Source organism: Antennarius striatus, chromosome 4 (assembly GCF_040054535.1).
Source record: "Antennarius striatus isolate MH-2024 chromosome 4, ASM4005453v1, whole genome shotgun sequence".
Lineage (NCBI taxonomy): Eukaryota > Metazoa > Chordata > Actinopteri > Lophiiformes > Antennariidae > Antennarius > Antennarius striatus.
In genome coordinates this window covers 11,302,507-11,328,734 of record NC_090779.1, presented here as the reverse complement: position 1 = coordinate 11,328,734, position 26,228 = coordinate 11,302,507, and the positions used below count along the sequence as shown (strand labels likewise).

The 26,228-nt window shown below is 39.7% G+C and overlaps 1 protein-coding gene across 8 annotated transcripts in view; it reads left to right on the top strand.

The window, feature by feature from the left end:
- The window catches only part of mef2aa (myocyte enhancer factor 2aa), a 66,377-nt gene that overhangs the window by 3,313 nt on the left and 36,836 nt on the right, over window positions 1–26,228 (top strand). For 6 of the 8 annotated variants that reach the window (XM_068312290.1, XM_068312288.1, XM_068312291.1 and 3 more), the window contains exons 1-2: window positions 948–1,100; window positions 21,022–21,233. In XM_068312290.1, coding sequence (XP_068168391.1) covers window positions 21,180–21,233 — 54 coding nt within the window. In that variant the 5' untranslated portion in view covers window positions 948–1,100; window positions 21,022–21,179. Of the gene's footprint in view, window positions 1–947; window positions 1,101–21,021; window positions 21,234–26,228 lie in introns of those variants that run through there. The other 2 variants (XM_068312285.1, XM_068312287.1) reach the window with 2 other exon arrangements.

Genomic DNA, 26,228 nt, shown 5'->3' with positions numbered 1-26,228 from the left:
ACCCATGAGGTAAACTTGGCATTGTAGCTGCAGGAAGTAGGTGATTAATACAATTAACAAAACCAACACAAATAAATGTGTTGTTTGACTTGAAGTCTTATAAACTTGACAAAGCATCCATCACATTTGTGATGTATAATATATTGTACAGTTTTGCTTTAGACCCTGCTTGAATCCAGTGTCACCCGAACTCCTCTGCTCCTGCGCTGACACGTGACCTGCTCAGACGCTAGACAAACAGATCCCGCCTCCCTGTTGTGATTGGTTCGCCAACAGACGCTGCAGATTCTCAATGGCTGCGCGGAGTGCTCTTCAAAAACAAATTCCATTCCATTCCACTGTTGTCTTACAGATATGACGTCACACACAGACGATGTGATGGGTCTGATTCGACTAACTTGTACTAAGTAGTACAGTAGTCCACCAAAGCTGGGACGAAAACAACTGATATCGGTCAATTAATCAGATTATTATTATTATTATTATTATTATTATTATTATTGGTAGTAGCAGTAATAGTAGTAGTATTTACTTTTCTTATGAGCTGTTTTGTCTTTTAGTTTTGCTAAAGTATACTTTCGTCCCCCCTGTAACTCACTCATGTTCCTTGTAAGTCTTCACTGGACATAACATGTGTTTATGACACGACATACTGTACACCAGTGTAGGCTCTTATACAGCAGTAATAAAGGCCACGGATGTGCTGTGTGCTGTTGTGACACATTCACAGGTTCGTTCACACACAATTTTAATTTAAGGAACTAACAGACTTTTACTTTTTGTCTTATATTTAGACGTCGTTGTGTGCGTGTGTGTGTGTGTGTGTGTGAGAGAGAGGGAGAGAGAGGGAGAGAGAGAGAGAGAGAGAGAGAGAGAGAGAGAGAGAGAGAGAGAGAGAGAGAGAGAGAGAGAGAGAGAGAGAGAGAGTTTGTCAGAGGAGGGGAGGAGTCTCTCACTGACAAGAGGGAGCCTGGCTTTCCTGAGTTTGTCAGCTCCCCCTGAAATAGCAGTCAACGTGTAAATGTGAACTGAAATTACGTTTATCCACCGGAGCCACCGATATAGAGTGTCTATACTGAGAGACTGACTCGGGAGTAAAGGTGAGTAACGGAAATAGACGCGGCTCCGGAGCGGAGCTGTAGCTCCAGTGAGGACAGCACGGGGGGGAGACAGAGAGCGGGTTTGGGAGACGGAGGTAGAAGCTGTAACGTTAAACCTTTTAAGTCTTTATCTTCTTTGGCGTACGTCCCGAATGTCCCGCGTTAGTTGCCATCGGTTATTGTCAAATATCCCCAAAAATGGGGTCGGTATATTTTTGAAATGTTGTGGAAGAGCGCGGTCAGGCTGGAAGAGCGCTCAGCTGGTACCAGACGATCGCGCGAAACTTTTACGCAAATCACCGTAAACTGTTATCCGCCGGTAATAAGATAATTAAAAAAAAAATAAAAAATTCTTGCGCACTTAAGCCTCAACACAAGTTACACTGGACTTTGTAAATCGTGTGCATCGTTTGTGAATAATTGTGGGTTTAATGTCTCACACCGTGGAGTCACCGCGGCAGCAGCGGGTCTGACAGCGACTTCACGTCACAACAATCACTCCTCATCCTCACTTCAAATAGAGCTCAGAAAGTCATTTTCTTTAGACTACCATTTCCACGGGTCGTCATTGTGGTGCAGGTCACCACGTTCACCATGATACCGTCACACTTGTCTCTTGTTTCAAGTGTAAATGTGTGTAAGATATACAACTACGTTCTTTTGTTTAGCAAAAAGACATCAGGTCTAAGCAGATTATATTTTGGCTGTTTATTGTGATACATTCCTAAGAATTTGGGGACTTAAATTTGATAAAGAGAAGTATTGCAGAAATAAACCAATCAGCATCTAATCTGGAATTTACCATTCATGGCTCCATTTTTCTTTCCCATCTTGACTGATTCCTCTTTTACTTGCTTGAGTCAAACTTGGCAGGACTTCATCTTGTCCAAAAAAGCAGCAGCTTGACTTAACTGGGAATAATCACATATTCACTTATTACTCCCATTTTAGTCCTGCTGTCTCTCCTGAGGTCGTCCAACCAGAACTTTAGAACCAAGTTCAAGGCGGAAGGCGATGGCTTGTTTATGTAGCACAAAACTTGGGAACACCTTTCCTCTGCAAATTACATCAACTGAGTGTCTTGACTCTTTTAAAACACACATTTTAAAATATATTTCGTCATGTACTCTATATGTTGTACGTTTGTAAATTGCATGTTTGCTTTTTGACTATGTGATGGTGCACAATGTTCGTTTTGTGATTTGGTGTTATAGTTATTCATATTATTATTACACTTATTATTATTTTTTATTTTATATTTTTTAACAGTAAATACATAATATAAGTAAAATAATTTATTTTTTGGGATTATTTGTTGTCAGTTTTAAATGGATGTATTTTGGAGTTCATCGTTGTCTTGATGGGATGCTAATAGTGCGCAGAAAATTTCAGATCCGCTGTACCAAACTGTATTATATCCTCTAGCTATCTGGTGGGTCTTTGATTTGCCATGACTCTGCTGACCTTAAACTCTCGCCAGGGTTGACGGTAACTAAAAGTAAGCTGATCTTCCTTGCTGTTTGCCTACAGATCGGCTGCTTTTAAATGGGGATCTGCAGCCTTTAAAGCTGTGTATCGTTTACGTGCTTGCCTTAACCCCAGCTGTAACTATAGCTCTTTTTATAACATCACATAATGACACATTTTATTATTTAAGTCATTCTTTAGTGACATTAGCTTTTGCAACAATATTGAAACAATCGGGTATATTTCACTCTTGCTGCTGTTCTGATAGCTTGTGCATTACCATATCACTTGGTTGCCAGCTATTTCTAAAGCAAAGCGGTAAAGCACCGTCCAATCTGCAGTCATTAGCTTCTGTTCTGCCCCAGGCCTCGTCAGTAATGGGCCTTGTTGCTCATGATCCACATCACGTGAGCTCTTATGTCTAATATGTGGATGAGGGGTTCTTTCAGCCCCACTGAAATGAATACCATTTCAACAATTTATGTCGTATATTAGTCAAAGAAATGAGTATGATGTCCGTGAAGGCCCAGAACGAACCATCATGAATGTCTTTTTCATGCATGTGGTGAGCTGTTGCTCTAACCCCAGAGACCCCAAACGTCCTTCCTGCCTTTGCCATTACGCAAACACACGTTTTGAAGTTTTTAAATTCCACCCTGAACTATTTAATCAAATGTGACGACACAGTAATATAAGCTAGATGGCTGCTGTTTCACGATGACTACCGCTGTTTATTAAATGTCACAGCCTTGTTACATGTGATATATGTGTGTCCCTCCACTCTTCTGTAAATGTAAGTATGTGTAAGCACAACATCTCAGTGGAAAAGGGCAGATGAGGTGGTGACGTGTGAGGAACGGGCAGCTGCAGCATCTTTTACTGCACTCCTCATCCCACTTCAATCTTAGTGTCTCAGCTTCTCCTTCCAGGAGAAATGTGGAGTGTGTGGGCGAGTCAGATCTGCAATTAACGCTGGTTGTCAGAAAGAGAATGCTGGCGTTTACACGATGCCTCTGAATCACTGCGTGAAAGTCTTTCTCCTCCACTCTCCTCCTCCCAGGACATTTTTCCAAGGAGGACAAAAACAGCAGAAAGCTGAAAGCCAAGGATGTATTGAATGAAAAGCATGAGACAGAGACTGAACATTCGTGGTACAATTCTGGCTTACCAATTCTTTCATTGGTAAGCCAGAATGTTATTTTGTACAACAAATAAGGAATATATATTTGTATTATTCTCCAGTTTTATTTTGCACTGTATTACTTGTAATTATGAATATGTTTTTTGGATCTCTTTTAATCAAAAGGATATGTTTTTGCAACATTGCAATGGCATCTGGCTGTTTACTTAAAATATAATAAAAATGAAATAATTTCTTAGTTATCTGGGCTGATTAAACTACCTTTAATAGCTTTAAAGCAACAGTTTGTTTGTTTATTTATTTATTTATTTATTTATTTCACTTAATTTGAACTAGAGTTTTAGTATTATGGCATGTTTGCCTTGTTGCTGCCACCCTGACACTGTTTTACTTTTTTCGCTTTGACTAACAAAAGCTTCTTAGCAACATGAGTCATCTTTTATAGGAGTTTTATCATCAATATGGAGATTTCAGCGTTTTCCTGTGAGACCTGGAGGTTGGATGCAGAATTTTGAACTTGGCAGACAATGTTTTAGACGACAGCTAAACTTTAGCTGTAGGTTGACCTTGCTTGACTGAAGAGAAAATCTATAAGCTGTTTTTTTTTTTTTTTTAAATGTAAACCCAAGACACTGCATGGCAAATTGACACATGTTGTCAAGCTGCTGTTAAATGCCCTTGTTAAGTGTTAATTTTTTAGTTAACTTACATTAATAACCAATAACAACAGCTTTGAAAACACACATCTCTCACAGACAGTCTGTTGAGAATCTCCAGTATTGTCTGGGCTCCCTAATAGCCTCATGTAGGCTCAGAGGGTGAATGTATTACTCGCTGAGCCACTGTTTGTATAGCAAGACAGCTTGCAGTGACCTTTCAACTGTCCTGCCCTTGACTGAGACCTCTGGTGGTAAGCCACCTCGTTTGGCTCACTCAGCACATGTGCTGCTGAGCGGGGCAGAGCAGCTTAACGCCGCTCTGTCTTTTCCTGTCTTGTGTGTTCTTCAGAAATGAGACCCGAACGGCGGTCCCCTCACCTTTTTCAACATGGGGCCACACAGGAGAATCAGCAGGAGGATCGTCAAGCAGAACGACACTCTAAGTCTGCTGTTAATCTGCTTTTCACAACTGTGATCCGAGTTTATCTCTCTCTCTCTCCACATCCAAGTTAGTTTGTATGTCTCTGAACAGAAACACAGTGTTGAATGACTGTTTTTGTTACTACTAGTAACATAAAATAACACAATGGTTGGCTGAGACAAGGAAGAATTGCTTTTCTTTTCTTTTTCAGTGTGTCTGTTCTGAATGAACTAGATGAAAATTTAATGATATATAGGATAGAGCCTAGGATGCATCGCCTTGATTCTTTCTTGTCATGGTGTATAGACAGTTACAAGATTTTTGCTTGAATGGATTTCATGGATAACATCTACATTTGGACAAAAATTATACAATGGCACAATACAATTTGATATATTAAGAATCTAGACTCGGGTAGTATTCAAGATTGGTTTAATGTAACATTTAAAGTTTGCTGCTGTGACATAGTTAAAAATTAAACAAACTTGCAACAAAGATCAAACTAAAATGCTGATTCAAGCAGTTGTTAAATGTTACACAAGCGACCGAGCTAAATTCTAAGGGAAATGACAATTATTGAATTATTGTTTTTCTTGAATAACAATCAAACCAAGTGAAATAGCAATGAGATTCATCAGGGGAATGTGCTCATGGTCAAAGAGTCACAAACTGTCATGGGACTGAGTTTTGTGCTCTCCGTATGCGCCTGCGTGCTTCAAAATTTTGTGCATTTCCGATTATTATAGTATTTTTTATGCTTAAAAGCATACATATATTTTTAAGCGTTATTTGATTTTACATTGAACAAAAAGAAGAGTTCATGTACGCTGTGTGGTTTGAAGGGTATATTGGGGAAGCATGTGGTAGAGGACAGGTGACGACTTTGAGAAGTCACCTCATTTAGCACCTTTCTAAGATGCCTCCCCCTCATTCTTTCTGCAGTGTGGTGTGGTGCATCATCACATAAACAAGTGCGACACAAAACCCAAATGTTTGCATCCTGTGGTTTGGTTAGTGATGATTTAATTTTGCAGAGATGCTCAGTATATGTGGCTCTGTTGCGACACAGTTCAGCTGTAATATTATTTTAAATCATGTGGATACCTTGATACTCATGAACTAATAGTTATAAAGGAAAGTTAAAAGAAAGATCTGACTCTGAGAAAGATGTTGCTTGTGTGTTGTGTATTAACTGAATTTTAATGAGACCCTGAAAAATTGTAAATCAAAAGAATATATTATAATCTAATTTCCTACATCAAAAGATCTTCAGTGATTGCTAATATACCCCACTGTATTGAATTCTTGATGTTCTCTAGATCTTAAAAAGCATCTCTGCTGTGTATGGAGTTGACAGAGCAGGAGTGTCACAATTAAAAAAAAAAAAGGATTATGTTCTACGTAAATTAAGTCTGGTAACCTTATTGCGATGAAGCCGCATCCCGTTGTGTTACCTTAGCAGACCAAGGTTGAGTTTTTATCAGTGGCTGGTCTTGTGAATGCAGCTGTGAAACCTGGATGTCAGCGCTCCGTTGGTGAGCACGTTGGCTTAAAGACCAGGACCTGCTGGAAGGAAGAGTTGGATCCCCTGCAGCTGGACGGGCCCTGTGGCCTCCTGAGCTGCAGGAAGGAGCTCCGGATATAGGTTTTTTTTTCTGTGTTTGTCTGTGAAGCCCCCCTCAACCAGAACAGCTGGGGAGGATATGATTCCTCCCATTATTCTGCAGCACACATCAACCATTTGAACTGGTAAAGGAAGTGACCCTGCCCCCTCTACTCCCTGGAAGCTGCTCAGGTACCATGCAGGCCTCTCATTTGTTTGGGTCATCATTGTGATGGCTTATGCATGGAATTTTTAGTTAGCACTTTTCCAAACTATTATACGCTATGATATTATCTTAAGTTGTTTATATTTTAAGCAACATGATAAACTCATACAGTTAAAATGATTTGAAAAGCGTTAAATCAAGGCCACTCATAGAGACTTGTCTTTTCATCTCCAGTCTGTAGATCCCAGTCCTCTATAGTGTAACTGTGATTGTGAGTGAGGTGTTGAGTCTGCCCGCTGTTTGTGCGTCTGCTCACCCGTCCTTTCCCATTCTCTCAGTCCACTTTCCATCTGTGTGCTGTGGGCTGCAAAACTAGTTGAGAATGGTGTAGTGTTTCCACCAGCGAGCTGTTGCCAGCCTGTATTCATGTCAGACGTTGTTGTTCTTGATTTTGTTTCCCTCTCCTCAACCTCTGTTTCTGATCCAACTGCCAAGGGGTGTTCAGAACATAATGGGGTTGAGGAGGAAGATGTGGGTAGGGTTGGCGAGTGGGGGGTGGGGGTTAATCCATCATCAGCCAATGGCCTTGGAACCCAGGACTACAGGCTATCAGAAACAGTTTGACTGAAGAGATTCCTGAAAAGATGAGCAGCAGCGGTGTCTGTGGGGGTCTATCCCTGGTTCCCTTCCTCTGTCTGTCTATTCTCTCGCTCTCTTTCACACTATTTGCACACAGCGTTCATGTGACAGCTAGCACACATCATCTGATTTGGCAGAAACTGTGGACGTACATTGCAGAATAACCCCTTAGATTCCTACTGAATAGATAGACTGAATTCTGGAGTTCTAGAAATAAAGCATCCTAGTGAGGCTTTGAGCAGCATTTTGCCTGCTGTAGAAACACTGCATGGTACAGTCATATAGCACACACATTCAAAAAGTCACACGCCGGTCATGTGACCACTCGCATAAGTGACACAGACATCTAATCTAATCTAACATTGGATTAGATTAAATATAATCCAATGTTGTTTACAAAAAGGAGACAAGACTAAAATGCATTTCAAAAAATGAAAACATAAAATAAGTGTCTTTTCTGTGGTCTGTTTGGTCTTTGTTTGTGCTGCATGTGCAGCAGTTTCATTTCCTTTGCTGTGCCAGCTGAGGTGGGATCACCACCACCTGTCCCTCTCACACATTCTGGTGGGGAGGTGGAGTGTGAGTGTGTGTGATAAAACTCCAATGATGGTGAACTAGCCCAGTGCTAGGCGACTCCAGCGGAAGCTTTGTTGCAGGTCTGCAGCGGTTCTAATGTGCAAATTGGATTGGTAATTGAACTATCTTGTTATTGGTTTTCAGTGAAATCTGTTATTTGCTGGTGCTGGTGTAAATGATTAGAGATCAGAAACAATCTAAACATGTTCTTAGATTAGTTCTCAGCAAAATATTATGCTGACATCAGGTCTGCAAATCAGATCTGCAAATCCTGCTGCTCTTTAACTGTGATAAGATAAAACAAAATAGAAGTAATTGATAAAATTTTTACTTTTGACTTGCATATAATCATACTATTTTGTAATAATCCAATAATATCGTGACAAAAACTAGATGAAAATGCTTTGATGTATCTTTGATTAACTAAAACTGTTAAATAAAGTATATCTATAAACAAGACTGTAGTCTTGATACAAAACTACATAATGTAACTCCATAGCAGACAAGGCAAAAAAACAAGCAATGCATCAAGTACAAAATTAATTAGCTCTGGAAGAAATTTTGTAAGTAGAAAATTACGTAAGTAGTGATGCGTTTTCCATGCAAATGCCCTAATCCGTTCCAAGCCCCCCAAAATTCCGACATAAATGTTTTATAAATCATAAAAATGCATCAAGGCATGTAACAAATACTTGTTACAATTAGATTATCACGCAATAAATGAGAGTTGTGCATAATGTCAAATACAAAAAATAGAATAAAGAATAAAAATGATGGTCATTTACCTTTTAATTGCTGTCCTCATTTTTTTTGCCCTCTTTGGTTCATGTGCTGTTGCCTCACCATGCCGAACAACAGAGTGAATTCCAGTCCTCCTTTTGAACTTCTCCAGCCACCCACGCAATGCCTTAAACTCTTTAAACTTCCCTTTGTTTTAATAATGTGGTGATTGTAGATGAATTACAGCCATATTCTTTGGCGAGATCAACCAAACGCATCCCTTTTTCATGCTTTTCTATTACCTCTTCCTTTGTTTGTATGGACAAACAAAGCAAGTCTTTTCCTTTCTTCTTTTCTCCGTCACTTCCTTGGGGTCCATAGTGAATACTGTAAAAGTTTATATATTTATGTAAAACTATCAGAACACCTCTTGGGTCGAGGGCCGAATGACAAGGACCCTGCATAGACACCTATTTGGTTACACATAGAGGTCCCTCTTAGCCCATGGGATGCCAGGATGCTAGGTAATAGCCAATGGCAGAGCAGCTATAAGAATGTTGCGTTCAGGAACCTTTGGGAGCTGAGAGTAGCAGCCCATACTGTATTTTTACCTTTCGTAACTCGAAATTTCTTTCGTAACCAGAGGCAATATTTTCCTGTTGAGGCGTATTGTAAGTAGAAAATTTCGTATGTAGAGACATTCGTAAGTACAAGTACCGCTGTATATGGAAAAGACATTATTAACAGTCAACACTCAATAGGGTGTTTGTAACCACCATTAACCTCGTATGCTGTCATCAAGTATTTGTAAAACATGCAAAACAACTGCTTCTGTTTTTCCTCAATATATAGTAATAGTAAATAGTAATAAATGGTGTCATCAAAGAACAAAAGATGATTAGTACAGATACAACAACTGATCTGCACTGATGATATAACTAACATCAAAAGCAAATAGAGCCCCTACCTGTTGCTGAATATCTCTTACTTCACTGAGGCGTTTGGGGACATTTTATTGCAAGTGATATAGAGTCAAGAGGAGACTTCATTTCTCATGTTGTACCAGCATTGTGTCTCATTAGATGGTGATGGTTAGCCACAGGACTCTTATGGTCATTATTTCTAAAGGGACATTTTTGTGCTAAGATTTTGTTTGTAGGGTATTTGATTATATACAAATAACATCGGTGAGTTTAACATGCAAGATACCTTTAATAAAAAAATGCTTTCTTTGTCTGGATGAGAAAATGTCTACCTTATATCAGTGAAATGACATTGGTTACATTTATGACGGTTACATTTATATTTGCCTGATTCCACAGGACTCATATTCATGGGTGGAGTTGGAAGGAGTTTTTGAGGTTTGGAGACCTTATAAAATGTCATGTGTTGGGTTGACTTAGTGTCCTATGAGTTCAGGACCTGTTGCTACAACATGGTGATGTATTTTTACTGGTTATGTGACACATATTGAGCCAGAGGTGTCTACTTATTGGTGCATGGGATCCTGTTGTCTGTGGTTTTAGTAGTTTTCAAGCGCTTGCATTGGGTTGGTAAGAAAAACAGTTGGAGGCTTGTGTTACACACAATTTCTTTTATATCCTCTTTTATCTTTGTTCCAAAATTCTTGACTTTTGTTTATAGTCAGTGTCTGGACTGCATATTTGGCATATAAACCGAGAATTAGGGAGACCTTTTAAGGTGTTGGATGATGCAACTGTTCATGTAGCACAGAATTCCTGTCAGTCAGCCTTTCATGAAAGACCTGCTTGTTGTTAGTTTCCAAATTTTCAGAAATTTAATACATTCATATTAAAAAAGATCGGAGGTTCAATGATCAAAGTGCATTTTAATTCATCATTTTGTATGGTGATGAAGTTATGGAAGTTTCTGAGTCTCTGAAGAAAAAAGAATGTCATCAATGTACCTCCTGTGGTGGAAATACATTGTAGTAAAAGGTTCTGAGAAAAATTCAGTTCAATCAACTATTAGAAGAAACTGGGCAATATGTTGTTCATAAGGATGTCTTCAGCGTTATCTAAGAACAGTAGACGTGCATTATTTGGAAGAAACACAACATTTGGAATACAGCTGCTCTCAGACTCTTGTCTACAAGAACATTATTCTGTAAAGACTATCTTGAGACACACTCAGATAGGTTTTGTCACTGAGTTGGATAGCTTTATATTGTTTTAACAAAATCCATCCAATCTTATGTATCGGGGCAAATATGTGACATAAGCGGGAGGAAAAAAAATGTACAGAAGAAGATAAGTTTCCTCTTCAGCATGTCTGCCTAGTACCGCTTAAGTCTTAATGCTTGTTAAATGCTGGTGTGCTGGGTGAGCATTTGTACCTTGACAGGAACTTATAGGTGTGGTTCTAGTGTCTGGGTTAGAACCCTGGTCTTTTTCAGCTGCTGTTCAGCTGATCATCTCTACCCATGTTATCCATAAGTTTGTAAATAGTTTACAGTGGATAAATAGGGCAGAAATGTACTTCATTTAAAGTGGTGCTTCAGATGTGTGAAATTTGCTTGCTTGACAGGTTCATGATGTCCATTTCCGCCAAATGTTGTAAGTGTTGCAGGACTCTCTTCTGCTGTTCCACCTGCCTTTCTTTTTCCTCTGCACACTCTTCTCAGGCAGGAGGGCTCCTCCTAAAATATTTTCCTTCCAAAAATGTTTGATCCCAAATCCATGTTGAGTGAGAAAGTTAATACAGATGGACTGAAGTGTCTCATATAAAGATGTTTTGTCCTCATATGCTGTGCCTTGTACACATCTGTTCATCAGGGTTCATGACTGTGTTTCCACTTGTAGATGGAATCTTGTTCTTAGAATTGCATCCTTGTCATCCTTTTCCATAAATATTATTTTTTGTTGTCGAACTGGTCTTTTTTTGTCCATGTTTGTTTTTTGTCCATGTTTCCTTTTTGTTTGGAGGGACTGCCAGAGATTTTGTTTGATTTTGTTCACTTGCACTTTGTTCCTTCCAGTGAAGACAATTTTTCTTTTATTTTGAAAGCATCAGTTCAAATGAGCACTAAAATATGCATTCAGTTTTTCATGCCAATAATTGATAAAGGTCTCAATTATTGGGACCTTTATCAAGGTCCCAATAATTGACAAATGTATAAATATTTTACCTTCATACATGTGTTGGTCCTCGACTCTCATATTTTCTAAAATGATTGCAGGACAAAACTGACTCACCCTTTCTTAATTGTTGTAATATACTAGAACAGAGACAGTTTGAAAATTATCATGATCCTCGTAAATTTATCAAAATATTTAGAACAGACCTTCTGTCCCCATGTTTGCTGAATGATGCATAGATAAATTTCATCTGATGTTGAGGTTGCATTTAAGTTTCCCGCACACCGGCGCCAAGCAGGTTTACCTCATTTTTGGGTAGATGTGTACATACTCCTTGTGTACTCACTTTATTCTCACATTTCTCATGCCCTGCTTCACACATATTTGCTTTATATCCTGTGTGGTTTAGGGTTCTGGGGCTTTTTTTAGCGGTAGTAAACTCCTCTTCACTAAAACACATCTTTCACAGACAGATTAATCTAAATGAGAACTTTGTATCGACCCCAGACAATGAAAAACACATTCAAACACATTTTCCAGTGACCCCCTGCCTGTATGTGTCAGACTTTGTTTTTAGAAGTAGGTAGGCTGCTTTATTTCCGATGCTTTAAATGAAATCAATGAACAACAGGCGTATTCAAAATCACTAACGCATTGTCTGAAATTAATACATAAAAATCAATGCTTCTTTATCTAGTCACCCACATAGTTGTAATGACTGATTGCCATTATTTTTGCTGAAATTGCTGTAATGTAATGGAACACAGCGGGAAATATTTATTCTGAGTTAATTTTTTTTACATTGTAATGAAGACATTCTCTGATGGAAAACAGTAAATGTAATTCAGAATAATATGGACTACATTTTTGTTTCGACAGTGCTCACTATTTATTTAGCTAAAGCTGTCTGCTGATCACCAGACTCCATGCATATCTGGAATCTTAGTCTAATCTGGATTTACAGTATTCTAAAGACGTATTATGGTCGAGTAAATGCGTAACTGTTGAGACACATTATGCATGACGTCTCTAATATCCTTACGCTGTGGATTCCCCCTGGAGGAAGATCTTGGTTCATCTTTGCTGTTTACCATTTCTGAGTTGCGGTCTGTGCAACATCAAAGGCCTTCCACGGCGCTTAACACAGCTCGCAGCGATCCTGGCAGGGTGGGGGACTGTTGCTCCCAATGGTGTTGCCATTATTATTGTTCCCTGGTGAGGAGTCCATGACAGACAAGCGTGCAAATGGACATGTGACATTGCGTCTCATCACATCGGCCTGCACTACCATACTGTTATGCTGGCAAATTGATAAACCTTTAATACCATGCATGCATAACTTTTACTGTGTTTGTGTGTCTGTGTAGAGCCGTCAAAAAATCAACAGACATTTATGTCACAACAATGGAATAAAAATTAATGAAAGTAATAAAAATTGACATGAAGTGGGACATGTTGATCTATAAAACGCTGAATGCTGATCGTAAAACATATTCAGATACCAATTTCTCAAGCTGACAGATTGTAACAATAGCAATTCAGTGTTTTTACTTGTAGAAAAATATATTTTGTTTAACCAGTGGTGTAATGTGCAATGAGTTCTGAGCCTCTGTCATGTCAGTTGTGTTTTACATATTTGGTGTGACATGACGTAAATCAGCTGACAAAGACTTATTTGTAAAGTTCAAACGTCACAGCAATGAATTCTCAATACTACTATGAGAAACACAGCATAGCGACCTCAAATTATGCATGTATCACAGCTAACTACACTTTTAACCATCCTGAAAGAATGATATTTAGTGTGCAGCACAGTAAAAACACATTTTCAACATATTTCTCATATTAAGAATGCAAAGTATGTATATCTAACACCAGAAATTATACAGCTGTACCATACTTCTATGGTATCTGAGCTGCCATTTAATTTTAATGAGGCGTTATGCATCACCCCACACTTGTATCAAGGAAGTTATCAGCATTGTCTTTGTTCATAAAAGTTTTACTCAAAAATGCATCAAGGGATTTACCTTGAGGAGGAAAGTGGCTTTTCTACATGAAATGGATATAACTATTAGGAGAGGGTCATCTCTTTATCCTTGAGAAACTGAAAATCCATTCATTGGCTGGGTTTGAAAACCTGACTGACGCAAATGGATCATTGGGAATAGAAGTGTCCCAGCAGTAATTATGTTACAACGCCGCTGCCGCACACTACCACAGAGGTGGGATGGGATGGGCACTGGGTGCTTCTTTTAGCCTTGTTTCCCTTGCATCTTCCATATAGTTGTTAACACAGTCATACTGTCTTCTGTCTGTCTGACCCCCCCATGTATCTCTTCTTTCAGTACACATACCAACTATCAAACCCAAATACAAAGGATGTATAATGGAATCTAACATCTGTTTTAAGTACGGAAAAAGTTGTGAGATGATAATGTCACCTGTTTGTCATTGATGTCATCCTACCTCTGCCCTTTGCCTTGAAGCTGAGGCAAAAAACTACATTTCATATTTTACCCACCATTCAAGGCTCTTTGGCACTAAGTCAGTTAAAAAACAGACATGAAATTAAAGTCATGTCAATGGAGTTTTCTCATAAAACCCCAGGCACTCAGTCAAAGTCACCTTGCATAGTCCTCTCGTCCCCTGACAGTACTGAGAGAGTGAGATGGAGGTTGTCTGTCTGGTAATATGATGTCCTTTGGTTGTTGGTTGTTACATCCACTCATTGTCATTTAGATTTTGTAGATTGGATTCATGTCAAGTATTTATCTCAAGAGTGACATGATCGTTTCCACTCAGTCAGCTATGTAACGTGGTCTGCAGTGAAACATTTTCTCAGCAAGAGTGAGTTCATCCTGTGGGGTTTTCTTTCTTTTTGATGCCATTTCGAAGGTGATAAGTAGCTTTTCCATCTCCTGATGCCTGCCTCAGAGCACCATCCCCCAACCAGAGGAAGGTGCTAGCAGCATGGAGGATTGTTTGAACTTGCATTGATCCAATGTGGGATTACAGCTGGGTCATTGGAGAGTTGGACTGAGCTACCAGTCATCAGGGTAGATTAACCACTTGCTGTATGCTTGGCTGCCATTTCATTGCAGGCTCTCACTGCAGGCTTTGTAACTGTCCCCACACTGCAGGTCTCCATTTGAAAGATGTATTTCATGTGAAATAAGTTAGTTTCAAGTTGATATAATATTCGGAGGTAAAACATTGCTCAATGAAATGAGACAAGAAGCTTGATGACCTTCAGTGAATTTGAGAAGGACTTACCTTAATTTCATAAATGCAATTTTAGTCTTCTTGGTTTTCTTTTGAGCTTTTTGTATTTGATTTTCTTTCAACGCCTCCAGGCTATTCATATCAAGATCATTTTACCATTTTCTTTAAATGTCTCTTAAACATTCCCTGGTATGAGCAGTATAACCCTAAGCAATACTTTACAAAAGAAGGAAGTTCTGAAGAAAGTCCATGTATTACAGACTGCCCTACCCTTCATCACATCTTTCAAAGCCTCCTTTTCCACTTGTTTTATTCACATGTCCTTGCCATAGCTCTTATTAATTATATCTCATTAGTTGCCTTGGAAACTCACGTAAGGGAATGTATAACAAGAGTTCAAAGAAAGATTTCAAGAAAAATAAAGAAACCATGAGAAAGAGACTGCAAAAAATGAACAGAGGAGGAGGTGTTGATAAAGTGAAATGGAGAAAGTGGTTGTTGAAGGATCAACCATGTGTCAGATTAGCATCAGGAGACATTAACACCAGTGATGCTGCTTGAGCCACAATCCTGCCTTTCACTGCTGGAGAGGGAGATAAGCGCACTCACAAAAGGGAAGAAGGAGAGGGCGTTAAGGGGGCTGGATTTTCTCCACTTCCCCCCAGGCCAACAGCCTGTTTACAGGTACAGCACCTCCTGATGAAAGCAGCAACAAAGAGATAGATGCTCATTTCCCAGCATGCTGGTGTCATGGCTCCATTGAAGCAAATCTGTAAAATTGTGGATTTGGACTGCTTTCCTTTATGTCTTCAGTCTAATCACATTGGAGCCACAATGTTGACACTTTGGTTTTGACACACTTTAGAACATTGTCATGGTTTATCCTACAGAATCTTCCTATCAATACACATCAGACTACATTCGTGAGGCTGGTGCAGCCTATTAGAATCTAGTTCTGTCATAATCCCGTTGTTTCCACGTATATGAGCTCACTTGTGAAGTCGTGATTCATTTTTATATAACTGACAGGGCGTTTGAATAACAAAGAAAGGTCTCTGCATACTACAGTATTTGTTAAGTGAGTGGATGAGAGCATCATGAGCACATTGTCCAGCCGGTGTAATAATCCATCCAGTAAACATAATAAGCATAGAGTGAAGCCACAAGAGAAGAGTCTCTGTTGTTGTTTAGTCTCGGACTTACAGCCAGAACAGTAATCAGGGGAAGGATCAGAGGGGAAAGGGTGTCCCTGAAGTGGTCCCTCCCTTTCTTCCTCCTCTCCGTTTCTCCCTGGATCCCTCTAACTCCCCCACAGAGGGCACGTAGAAGGGTCCTGAATAACAGGAAGTGGAGGGGCAGGAAGTCGAGACTTGTCTGCCCACGGCCTGTGGTAGGATACAGAGACTAATGCTGCAGTCTCGCACAGGAAATACAACTGTCATGGCTTTGCTCAAGACTTTGGCTGCTGTCCATTGCCTTCAAAAGAAGAAGCACATAGCGAGTGCTTTTTAACAAGTTCCAAAAACCTTTAAATGTAGTAGATTTTATTTAAACATTTGAGCAGCAGAATGGAATTGATTTATTCATTCATTCATCTTCTTGAAGATGGGAGGGTGGCCAATCATCTTGTACACAGCTGCTTATCCGTCTTGAGGTTCACATGTCGCCTGGAGCCTATCTCAACTGGCTACAGGCGAGAGGTGGGGTACACCCCAGATGAGACACCAGTTTATCTCAGGGCCACCTGAAAGACAAACAACCACTCTCACACTCACACCTATGGACAATTTGGTGTGACAAGTTCACCTGAGTTGCATGTTTTTGGAGGTGGGAGGGAGCTGGAGAACCAAGAGAGAACCCATGCAGACACGGGCAGTGAGTTGTGTGCAGCATGACTAGAGATGCACCCAAGATCTCCCCAACAGAGCCTTGTCTATAAAATGCAACTTGAAACAAAGGTATTTATCAGTGTGGAATTTATTAAGAATCCATAATGTAGTTTGAAATTTTAACTGCACATCAGACTTTTATACACAAAAATAATGAATGTACTGACATACACATGACCATATATAGATCTCATTCCAAAAGACAGACTATAAAGCTTTGTCAAAAAGATTCAGTATTATGTGGCCAGTACAGAACTTACTAATAGCTCTGGGTTGCTGCGATAACAGATGTGGACTCACTCCCTGGCCTCTGTTCGTACACACAGAGGAGCTTCTTCAAGAATGTTCTATGATGTTTGATCTGTTTTTCTAGATCAAAACTGACATTTTAGTCAAATAACTCCCCCCCATATATTATTACTAACCGCAGTTTCAGAGTTTGTTGTTCTGAAGCTTTACATTCAGTCTTTCTTTGTTAAACTCATATTTAATGTAAAGAAATCCATCCATTCAAAGATGCCATGCTTATTTAGCAGAATATGTGGGAATATCAAAATATTATTGGTCTTCTTATATTAGCTTATGGCTGACAATAACGAGTAGATGATTGGGTAGTAACTCAGTTTCTTATTGTACAATATGTTACGTGGGACCATAGCAGAGTGACAAGTTGAAATAAGAATAGATTCCATCTCTGTCTGTTTGCCCTGTGTCTTTAACATCTGGACCATAACTCAAAACCTGTTCAATATTTTTTCATCAAACTGTCAGAGCACATAACCATGCACTGAAGTGGTGTAGTGTTGCTATTTAGGAAACTTTCATTGTTTGTATTTTTTTGGTTTCCATGGCTAAATTTTGTACTAGGGTCATACTGGGATTTGTCTCAGAGGAGAGTTTTTGGGATTGATTTGCTTTTCCTTTTTAACAGACCTTCATGTAGACATCCTCCTTTTATAGGAATTAAGAGTTTATGTTAATTAGTTAATGATTGAATTCATTATTTTACATAATATTTGTACTTTAAACTTGCAACTTTGGAAAGTGTACTCTATTTATCTTTTTTTTCCCGCTCCGAATCTGTCTCTCTCTCTCTCTTCTCTCTCTCTCTATCATGAGCACACACACACACACACACACAGACACAGACACACCCACACACACACACACACACACACACACACACACTCACACACACACACACACACACACACACACACACACACACACACACACACACACACACACACACACACACACACACACACACACACACACACAGCAAAATCACATGTTTTTTGGCAATAAATAGATACTGTTTTCTAAAACTCCAGATAATTTAGAGCGTCATGCCTAAACGTGTCCCCAGCTACAGATCCAACCTTGTTTTCCATCATAATTTGGCCATCCGGCAGTGGTTCCAAGTTTCCATGGTGGTTCTAGAGATAGCAATTATATTATTCCATCTACAGAGTACCAGCAAATGTATATTAATATAAAGCTTTATTTTATTTCATGTTAAAATTTGATGAATGTGACACACCTATGATTTAAAGGCCCTCTCACATTTTCATTTTAGATACACGCATGAAAGATAACTATGACTATTATGCCTCCAGATGTGAACTGTCCCGCTGTGACAGTTTTTGTAGGTGAATTTTTTGTGCATGTGTTTCGCCATTCTTTTTTAATGCATTGATTTACTGGACTCTCATAAAATGCAGCATTAAGAAGGAACAGATTGTTATTTTAGATGAGAAACACTTCTTAATCTCATGTTACATTGATTAATGAATTCACACACTTTCAAAGATTTGCTGTGCTCACTTTCAGATTATTCTCAACAGATGATTACAGATAAATCTTTTTCAGATAAACCTCTTTACCAGAAACAAATTTATATATAGGCGTTCTACATTTTTAACTGTAGAATACTTAAATAGTCACTCAGTCCTAAAAAGACTGCTACTTTCCTCAAGGCCAATAAAACACAACACAGGAGTCAGTCGTGTGTCTAGTTTATAACATTCCTTTTGATCAAAAATCATTCCTTCTCCAAACCATCCACTGTTTTAATGTCGTGCCATGAAATCTGGAAAAACGTCCTTTAGTCAAAATGAAAGAAAAACTCATCAAGATTACTGCAGAAATTCAAATTTTCATCATTTTCTAACTTAAAAATACAATTTTAGCAATTTCACGATATTGTATAAACACAATAAATGGTTCCAAAATTATGACATTTTTGCATCTTGCCTGACTGTTGCCTTCGTAATTGGCAAGGTATGTCTTTTGGAGTGCTGATGAACAAGAACGTCTTCATTTTCCTTTGCCTGTTGTAATGTGGTTAGTGGAAATTCTTTCTGGGGGTTTAGGTGGTTACTTTCCTGGCTCAAACAGCCGTGCGTGGGTAGTTAGCGAGGTGATCTCAGTCAAGTCTGCCTACAGTGCAGCCCCAATACAGACAGCCAGACACCATAATGCCAGTCCACCTTAACCCATAATGACTATGTGCCACTGGAACTGGTCATTTTCATTTTCATTGCCAGCTTGGCCCTTGGCTTGTTCGCCTCCCAACTGCTGACTCTATCCAGAGGCGAAAGTTGTTAACCTTTGTACATTTGTATTCATCGGGGAAATGTAGTTGTTTAGACATTTTCTATTGGCTCTATGTAAGTGATGGATGCTGCTCCAGGGAGTGGGCTATATCTCTTCTCACAGGGAAGGAGACAGGACAGAGTCAGACACCCTCAGGAGAATGGTATAGCGTGAACTACCGGCCAGTATTATAAGCTCATGTGCTCTTCAGCCTCCATTGCTTTAGCTTCAGCCCAAGAGATTTCAGTTACTGTCAACCCCAGACTGAGTGCCCTCTTAATCATCTTAAGAGAAAGGCTGGCTTCAGGTTGGGTCATCTCAGCAAATGTAAACAAAAGTTGTTGTCTGCTTCTGCGAGCACCTGATGGTAGACAGGTTTGGTTTTTTTTTAATTACATTTTGGGCTATGGTTGCTTGGTTGCTTGTTTGGTTGTTTGTTTCTTCAATGTTTCAGCAAACCCTTCCAACTTTCTTCACAGAATGTGTGAATGTTTGAAATGAAATGTTCTGCTATTTCAGTTGACAGAACCAGTAAGGCATCAGATCTGCCATATTTTTAGTTTTCTTTTCATGATTCTGAATGTGTACATTATTGATGATAGCTTTCCTGAGAACAATCTGTCTATTTGGTCTTTCCATGTCCTTCAGTCACTTGCTGGATTTGAAATTTTGTTGGTGTCATTTGTGATTACCCCTCCCCCGAAGTATACTACATTAACTGTATGTCAAAAGTGACAATATCGGACACCGATAGATTTCTCGCTAGCTTAGTCATTACTTTTTTCTAACTTAACTATTCTTATCAGCTGCTAAGTGGTCTTCCCAGACTCACAGTGAATTGTTGTATCATAATCAACTTTTTTTTGGAAAGTGTAAACTGTTCAGAATGTGTAAATTTGTTCGTCTATCAATTTGATACTTCTTAAACAGAAATCAGATTAGTGGACATAATCTATGTGTAATTTTTATCCATCCATCCATCCGTCCCTCTGTCCATCCATCCATCCATCAATCCATCCATTTTCTTGTAGATGAAGACGATCATAATCTTCTCGTCCTGCATCCACTTATTCACCTTGTAGGTCACGGCTACTAGTTCCCTATTTACATATTAGAATAATACACCATAGTAGGGATTTTATGCCTCATGTTAAGCAAAGCATATTGCCAGACATGAGAGAGATATAACACCTCTTATGTATTTAAAATAATTTATTGGTATTCATTAATGCATTTTGATCACTATGCTTATGGCATACCTTGTTCAAGAGCAAAACAACAAAAAAACAAAATAATAATAATAATAAAAATAAAAATAATATAGTACAGTGGGTGTTAAACCTCCACAAATAAAACTGAAAATGTGTAAGATAAAACAGCAGCTTCCACATACTGTGTGAAGATGGATGCTGAGAGGAGCCAGATAGTAAATGATGCACAATTTTAGAAATATAAACTGTCCTATTTGTATTCATCCCTCAGTGTGAAGGAGTCTTTCATTGTCTTCAGCTGTGATTCAAATACAGCAGCAGAGGAGTTAAAGTTTATGCCATGTGTGTCTCATGGTTTCTGAATGTGCTCGAGAACAGAAAACAGACCTCTCCGGTGCTTTGAAGTGTCTAAGAAGACGTAAATAGTCGAGTATCAAGTTAACTTTCTTCCGCCACCCTGATCTCTCCTTCTCTGATTTTCTGTCTTTCTCTTTGTGTCCTCTTCTAGATTATTGTGTGGTCTGCACAGAGCATTTTGTGAAGCAAGAAGAAAGAGCATATTAAAGAAGAAGGACTGCCGCACAATGTGCTAGGAGAGTGGGGGAAGAAGTTGTGTTGTTTTTCTGATATTGTTGAGGTGTCAGAGAGACTTTAAAAGACGCAGCCATGGGGCGAAAGAAGATACAGATCACCAGGATCATGGATGAGAGGAACAGGCAGGTGAGTGTCGAAGTGACTGCCTAGCAGACTTTTTCATACCCATTGCTCACATGTTCTCATCATAGTCTTTGCTGCTGTATCCTTTTGTATTTGAGGTAACAGTGTACTCTACCTGTCAGAAGGTTTTCTGTCATTATTTTTCCATCCTGTCTTGAATCAGAGTTGAGCAGCTGTCATGGTGTGCATGGATCTAAACAGACATACCTCCCTCCCCAAAGTGCCAGACGGCTGAACAGGGACCATGACATTTCATTGTCAGTGCGGTTGTATTTACAGACATGATTCCCTTGCCACCCTGCAATTTCGGCCAGAGAAGTTGATGAGGCAGCAGGAGTGATGGGCTGCAACGGGGTCTCCTGGTGTGGGAGTAAACTGAAGGCAGCAAGGAACCCAGCCAGCCTCCTGTGGCCTTTCCACACTGCAGGTCTTGTCTCCTGGCCTGGCAATGCGACTGGGTGCCTTCGCTTTAGCACTGTGTGTTTGCAGCTGGTTGGTAGTAATTAGGAGCAGCCACTGCACCACAGCACCCTCTCATTTGCAGGGTGGGTCAGCAGGACACACAGTACCCTTCTCTGCCATGACTTGCTGTGACTGCACTGGTCCCAGCTAGCCACAGAGAGGGACAGAGTTGAAATCTGTCTCCTCATGTTAAATATAAACTCCTAAACAGCAAACATTGTACAAAACAGGCAGGGTCTGTTTGAAACAAGAATAACAAATTTGGATAATTATAGCAGTAATGCTGGATCCACTTCTTTTTCAGCTAGTTGTCTTTTTATTCAGTCACTGTAGATGAGGAAGAACTTACTTGTAGAGATTGAACAACACGGCTTCTGTTACTCAATCCCTTTATTCCTTCACGCTGAACATAACAAAGTATTTATCTTCCCTGTTAGATGATGGTTGATGTCATCTTCTAATCAGATGAAAACGAGCTCCCAAATGTTCCCTCTCTTATTACAAAGACATTTTGGTTGATATCTTTCCTCTGTGAGTTAGTTTCTAACTTGTAATGGCTGCTCTCTAAGTTTTGCAGTTCAGGCCACGGACATTGTACCTCATTCAAATGTCACGGCGCTGTCCTACCTTTTCACCTAAGGTTGACACAGATGTGTGCTTCACCAATGTTACATCCTCATCATCTGTTACGTAGATGGAGTGAACAGACACCCCATTGCGCCTTCCTTGCATTCACACAGAACACTGGGGTGGAATAAAGCCACACCTGGCCCCCTATTGAAAAGACTGTGTGAATGGGGCAGTTGACAAATTATACCAATTAATGAAGATGTGTATGTTTCTCACAGTAAAATAGAAAGTACTTTGTTGATGTCTCCTCAAAATATCATTTTCATTACTTTACAGGTGGAGCAATTTTCTGCTGAGCAGACAGAAATATAATAGCAGCACAGTGGTGCTTCCTCCCCTGAGGGTATTAACATGGAAGGATACTAGCCAATCGGTGCTCTGACATGGTCTCTTTTACTGTGAGGCTGTCAGTTCAACCAAGTGCAAAGCCAGAATCCACACTGAGGGCCAATTATCAGTCTATAACACCTGGCTCTGTTGGGATCCAAATGTAAGGGCAAGAGAGGACTCACCCTTGGCTCATTGTTGGTATTTATGTTGTATGCAATGGTCTAACTCCGTGGCCAGAAGATGAGAGAAATTTACATGAAAACAGGTTTTCAGCTTCAAAGAATCAGCTCTTTATAGTGCATACACTGTGCGAGGGAATTGAGCAGGAGACATTTTACCACATTGTGTTACAGAAAAGTGGAACTCTGAAGAAAATGTTGCTAACTATTAATGCGTCTCTTGCATCAGATTTTAAATGTTTCAATGTAAAATTTGCAAGAAAGTTTATCCTTAAAACTCAGGCACTTCAGCTCACATTTAATTGGTTTTAGCTGGCTCAGCATAAAATCCACTATGACAATAGCCCACGTACTGAAATAAAGCTTCGGTGTAAAGTGTATGTGTATCCTTCTCTCCTTTTTTTCCCGGGCCATGAAACACACAGGGCCGTCTCCCTGGGGCGTGCTCATAACCAAGGGGGAATAACCATTAGCATATGCTCCCCATTGTCTGGAGACAATTTGAATCTTTATCTGCTACTATTTATCCATACTCATTGCAGGGAAATGAAAAAAATGTCCATAAATGGGTTAATTATATACAGTGGTACCTCTACTTACGAAATTAATTGGTTCCGGAAGAAATTACGTAAGTAGAGACGAGTTTTCCATGCAAATGCCCTAATCCGTTCCAAGCCCCCAAAAATTCCGACATAATTTTTTTATAAAGCATAAAAATGCATCAAAACATGTAACAAATACATGTTACAATTAGATTATTACACAATAAATGAGAGTTGTGCATAATATAAAAAACAAAGAATAAATATTAAAAATGATGGTCATTTATCTTTTAACTGCTGTCCTCATTGTTTTTTGCCCTCTTTGGTTCATGCGCTCTTGCCTAATGGTGCTGAACAACAGAGTGAATGCCAGTCCTCCTTTTGAACTTCTCCAACCACCCACGTAATGCCTTAAACTCCTTAAACTTCCTTTTTTTTAAATAACATGGCGATTTTAGATGCATTACAACCATATTCTTTGGCGAGATCAACCAAACACATCCCTTTTTTAATGCTTTTCTATTATCTCTTGCTTTGTTTGTAAGGACAAAAAAGCTCTTTTTTTCGTCTTTTCCTTTCCTCTTTTCTCCGTCACTTTCTTGGGGTCCATAGTGAATACTCAAAAAGTTTATATATTTACGTAAAACTATTAGAACATCGCATGGGTCGAGGGCTGAATTACGAGGACCCTACATAAACACCGATATACTGTAGCTCCACACAGAGGTCCCTCTTAGCCAATGGGATGCCAGGAAGATACTAGGTAATAGCCAATGGCAGAGCAGCTATGAGAATGTTGCGTTCAGGAACCTATGGGAGCTGCGAGTATCAGCCCATACTGTATTTTTGCCTTTCGTAACTCGAAATTTCTTTTGTAACTAGAGGTAAAATTTTCTTGCTGAGAAATTTCGTAAGTAGAAAATTTCATAAGTAGAGACATTCGTAAGTAGAGGTACCACTGTAGTTTTGTTGCATGTGATGTTGTGTGGTGACAACGGGGGCTCCCTTGAATCACCACTCCAAGTGACTGTTAAACTTTCAGGATTCACGATACTGCGCATAGCGAAGGTTGAGAGGGTCTCTAACTACACATTATCTATCTGGTATTGTGAGTGCAGAGCTGAGACAGGTAGTAAAGACTGCCGATTTTTTATTTGGCTCCAGTATATAATGGCACATCATACTTCAGAGCAACGAAGTGTGTTATGTAACTTGCCAAGTATGATTTGATAATCAAGATATTGCACAGTTGTAGTATATACAGTATAACATGCCATATTCAACAATTTTGTTATTTCATGCATACGGTTTAATGGGTAAGAGACAGTTCTTCAGCCGTTCCCTACATAAGTCAAGGTCCTACCACAATGATCAGCCACAATGACATACTGAAAATAAATGAAAATAAATGCTAGATACCGACCACCCAACAGCCCAACTGTAGGGATTGGGGTGGTGTAGCCTAGTGAGCGGTGTCTAGTGACATTCTCTCGTTGTCATTAAGCAAGCTCACTGGGGGTAATTGCCCAAGTCATTAAAAGTTTGATGATTTTGCTGCTGGGTTGAGGGTTGCTTGCCCTTGCTGTGACTCATTTTGGATTTTTCTCCAATGGCTGTAGGCAGATTGTAGTTGCTCTCTCTCTCTCCTTCCCTCCCTCCCACTCTCTCTCTCTCTCTCTCTCTCTCTCTCTCTCTCTCTCTCTCTCTCTCTCTCTCTCTCTCTCTCTCTCTCTTTCTGTCTCTTTGGGTAAAACAGCATCTTCCTACCATTTCTCAGCCTTCACCCATTGCTGAAGTTCTGAGCGGCTATCATTATCATTTTTTGACAGGTAAAGACCTTGTTGATAGACCAGGAACACTGTTAAATGTGACAGTCGGTGCATATGTTATCATTGTTCAAGATGATGTAGTTTCTAGAAAACTGCGCTGAAACAGCAGAACATGAAGTTGGGATTGAAGGGTTGTGTTTTGACTGTTGAGAGTCACAGAGAGGGTGGGCCTCACTACACATGACTGACATTTTATCAACATAGCATATAGTATATTCAAACAGTTAGTTGTCCTTAAATTGGATTATTGTTATTGATTGTATATATTTCCAGGAAACACACTTACATTGTGTTGACCAGCATGTCATGTCTCCACTAAACTGTATCAGTCAAAGCTACTGTAGGTTTCAAGGTCAATCCCACCCAGTGGATGAGGGCTTTGTGTCCCCAGTTGGCCACATGGGGATCCTGGGGCTGTCCTCTCTCCCAGTGAGAACTGATCTGGGCAGACAGTCGGGGCGGCTCTGGCCTGTCTCCCAGGCCCCATACACTTTGGCACTACATAGCCAGGGCAGCAGCCACAGGGCCCGGGTCATTCTGCCAGCTGGTGCCAGACCTCTCTGACTCTCAAACCTACTCTCATGTCTGCCACGGGGGCCGTCAGAGGTGACATGAGGTTCTAATAAGGCCGCTAGCTCATCACCCCTCTGAAGGTGTTAGTGACTCAAGCATCTCCTGCCATGCCCCAGTCACAGCTGCAGTCGGAGTCCCAGATGTCTTGTTTGTCATCCTGGTATCTCTGCCCAAGGACAGACATTGATAGACCTTATGATTGACACATCAGATTCATGTGGGTGTGTGTGCCTGGGTTTCTTGTAGCATATGTTATCAGAGTTCATTTTACCTCAAAAAAGTAGTGCATCCTTGGAATGCTTCAAGAAAAAGTTGTGCATCCCAACATGACTTTTTTATGCATCCCAAAAGTAATAACAGTAATATAAAAAGTAATATACGGTAGAAGCGTACACGAAGATTGAGTTTTGCCAATGGTACAATATAAAAACTAAATTGTTAATTTTACTGGTT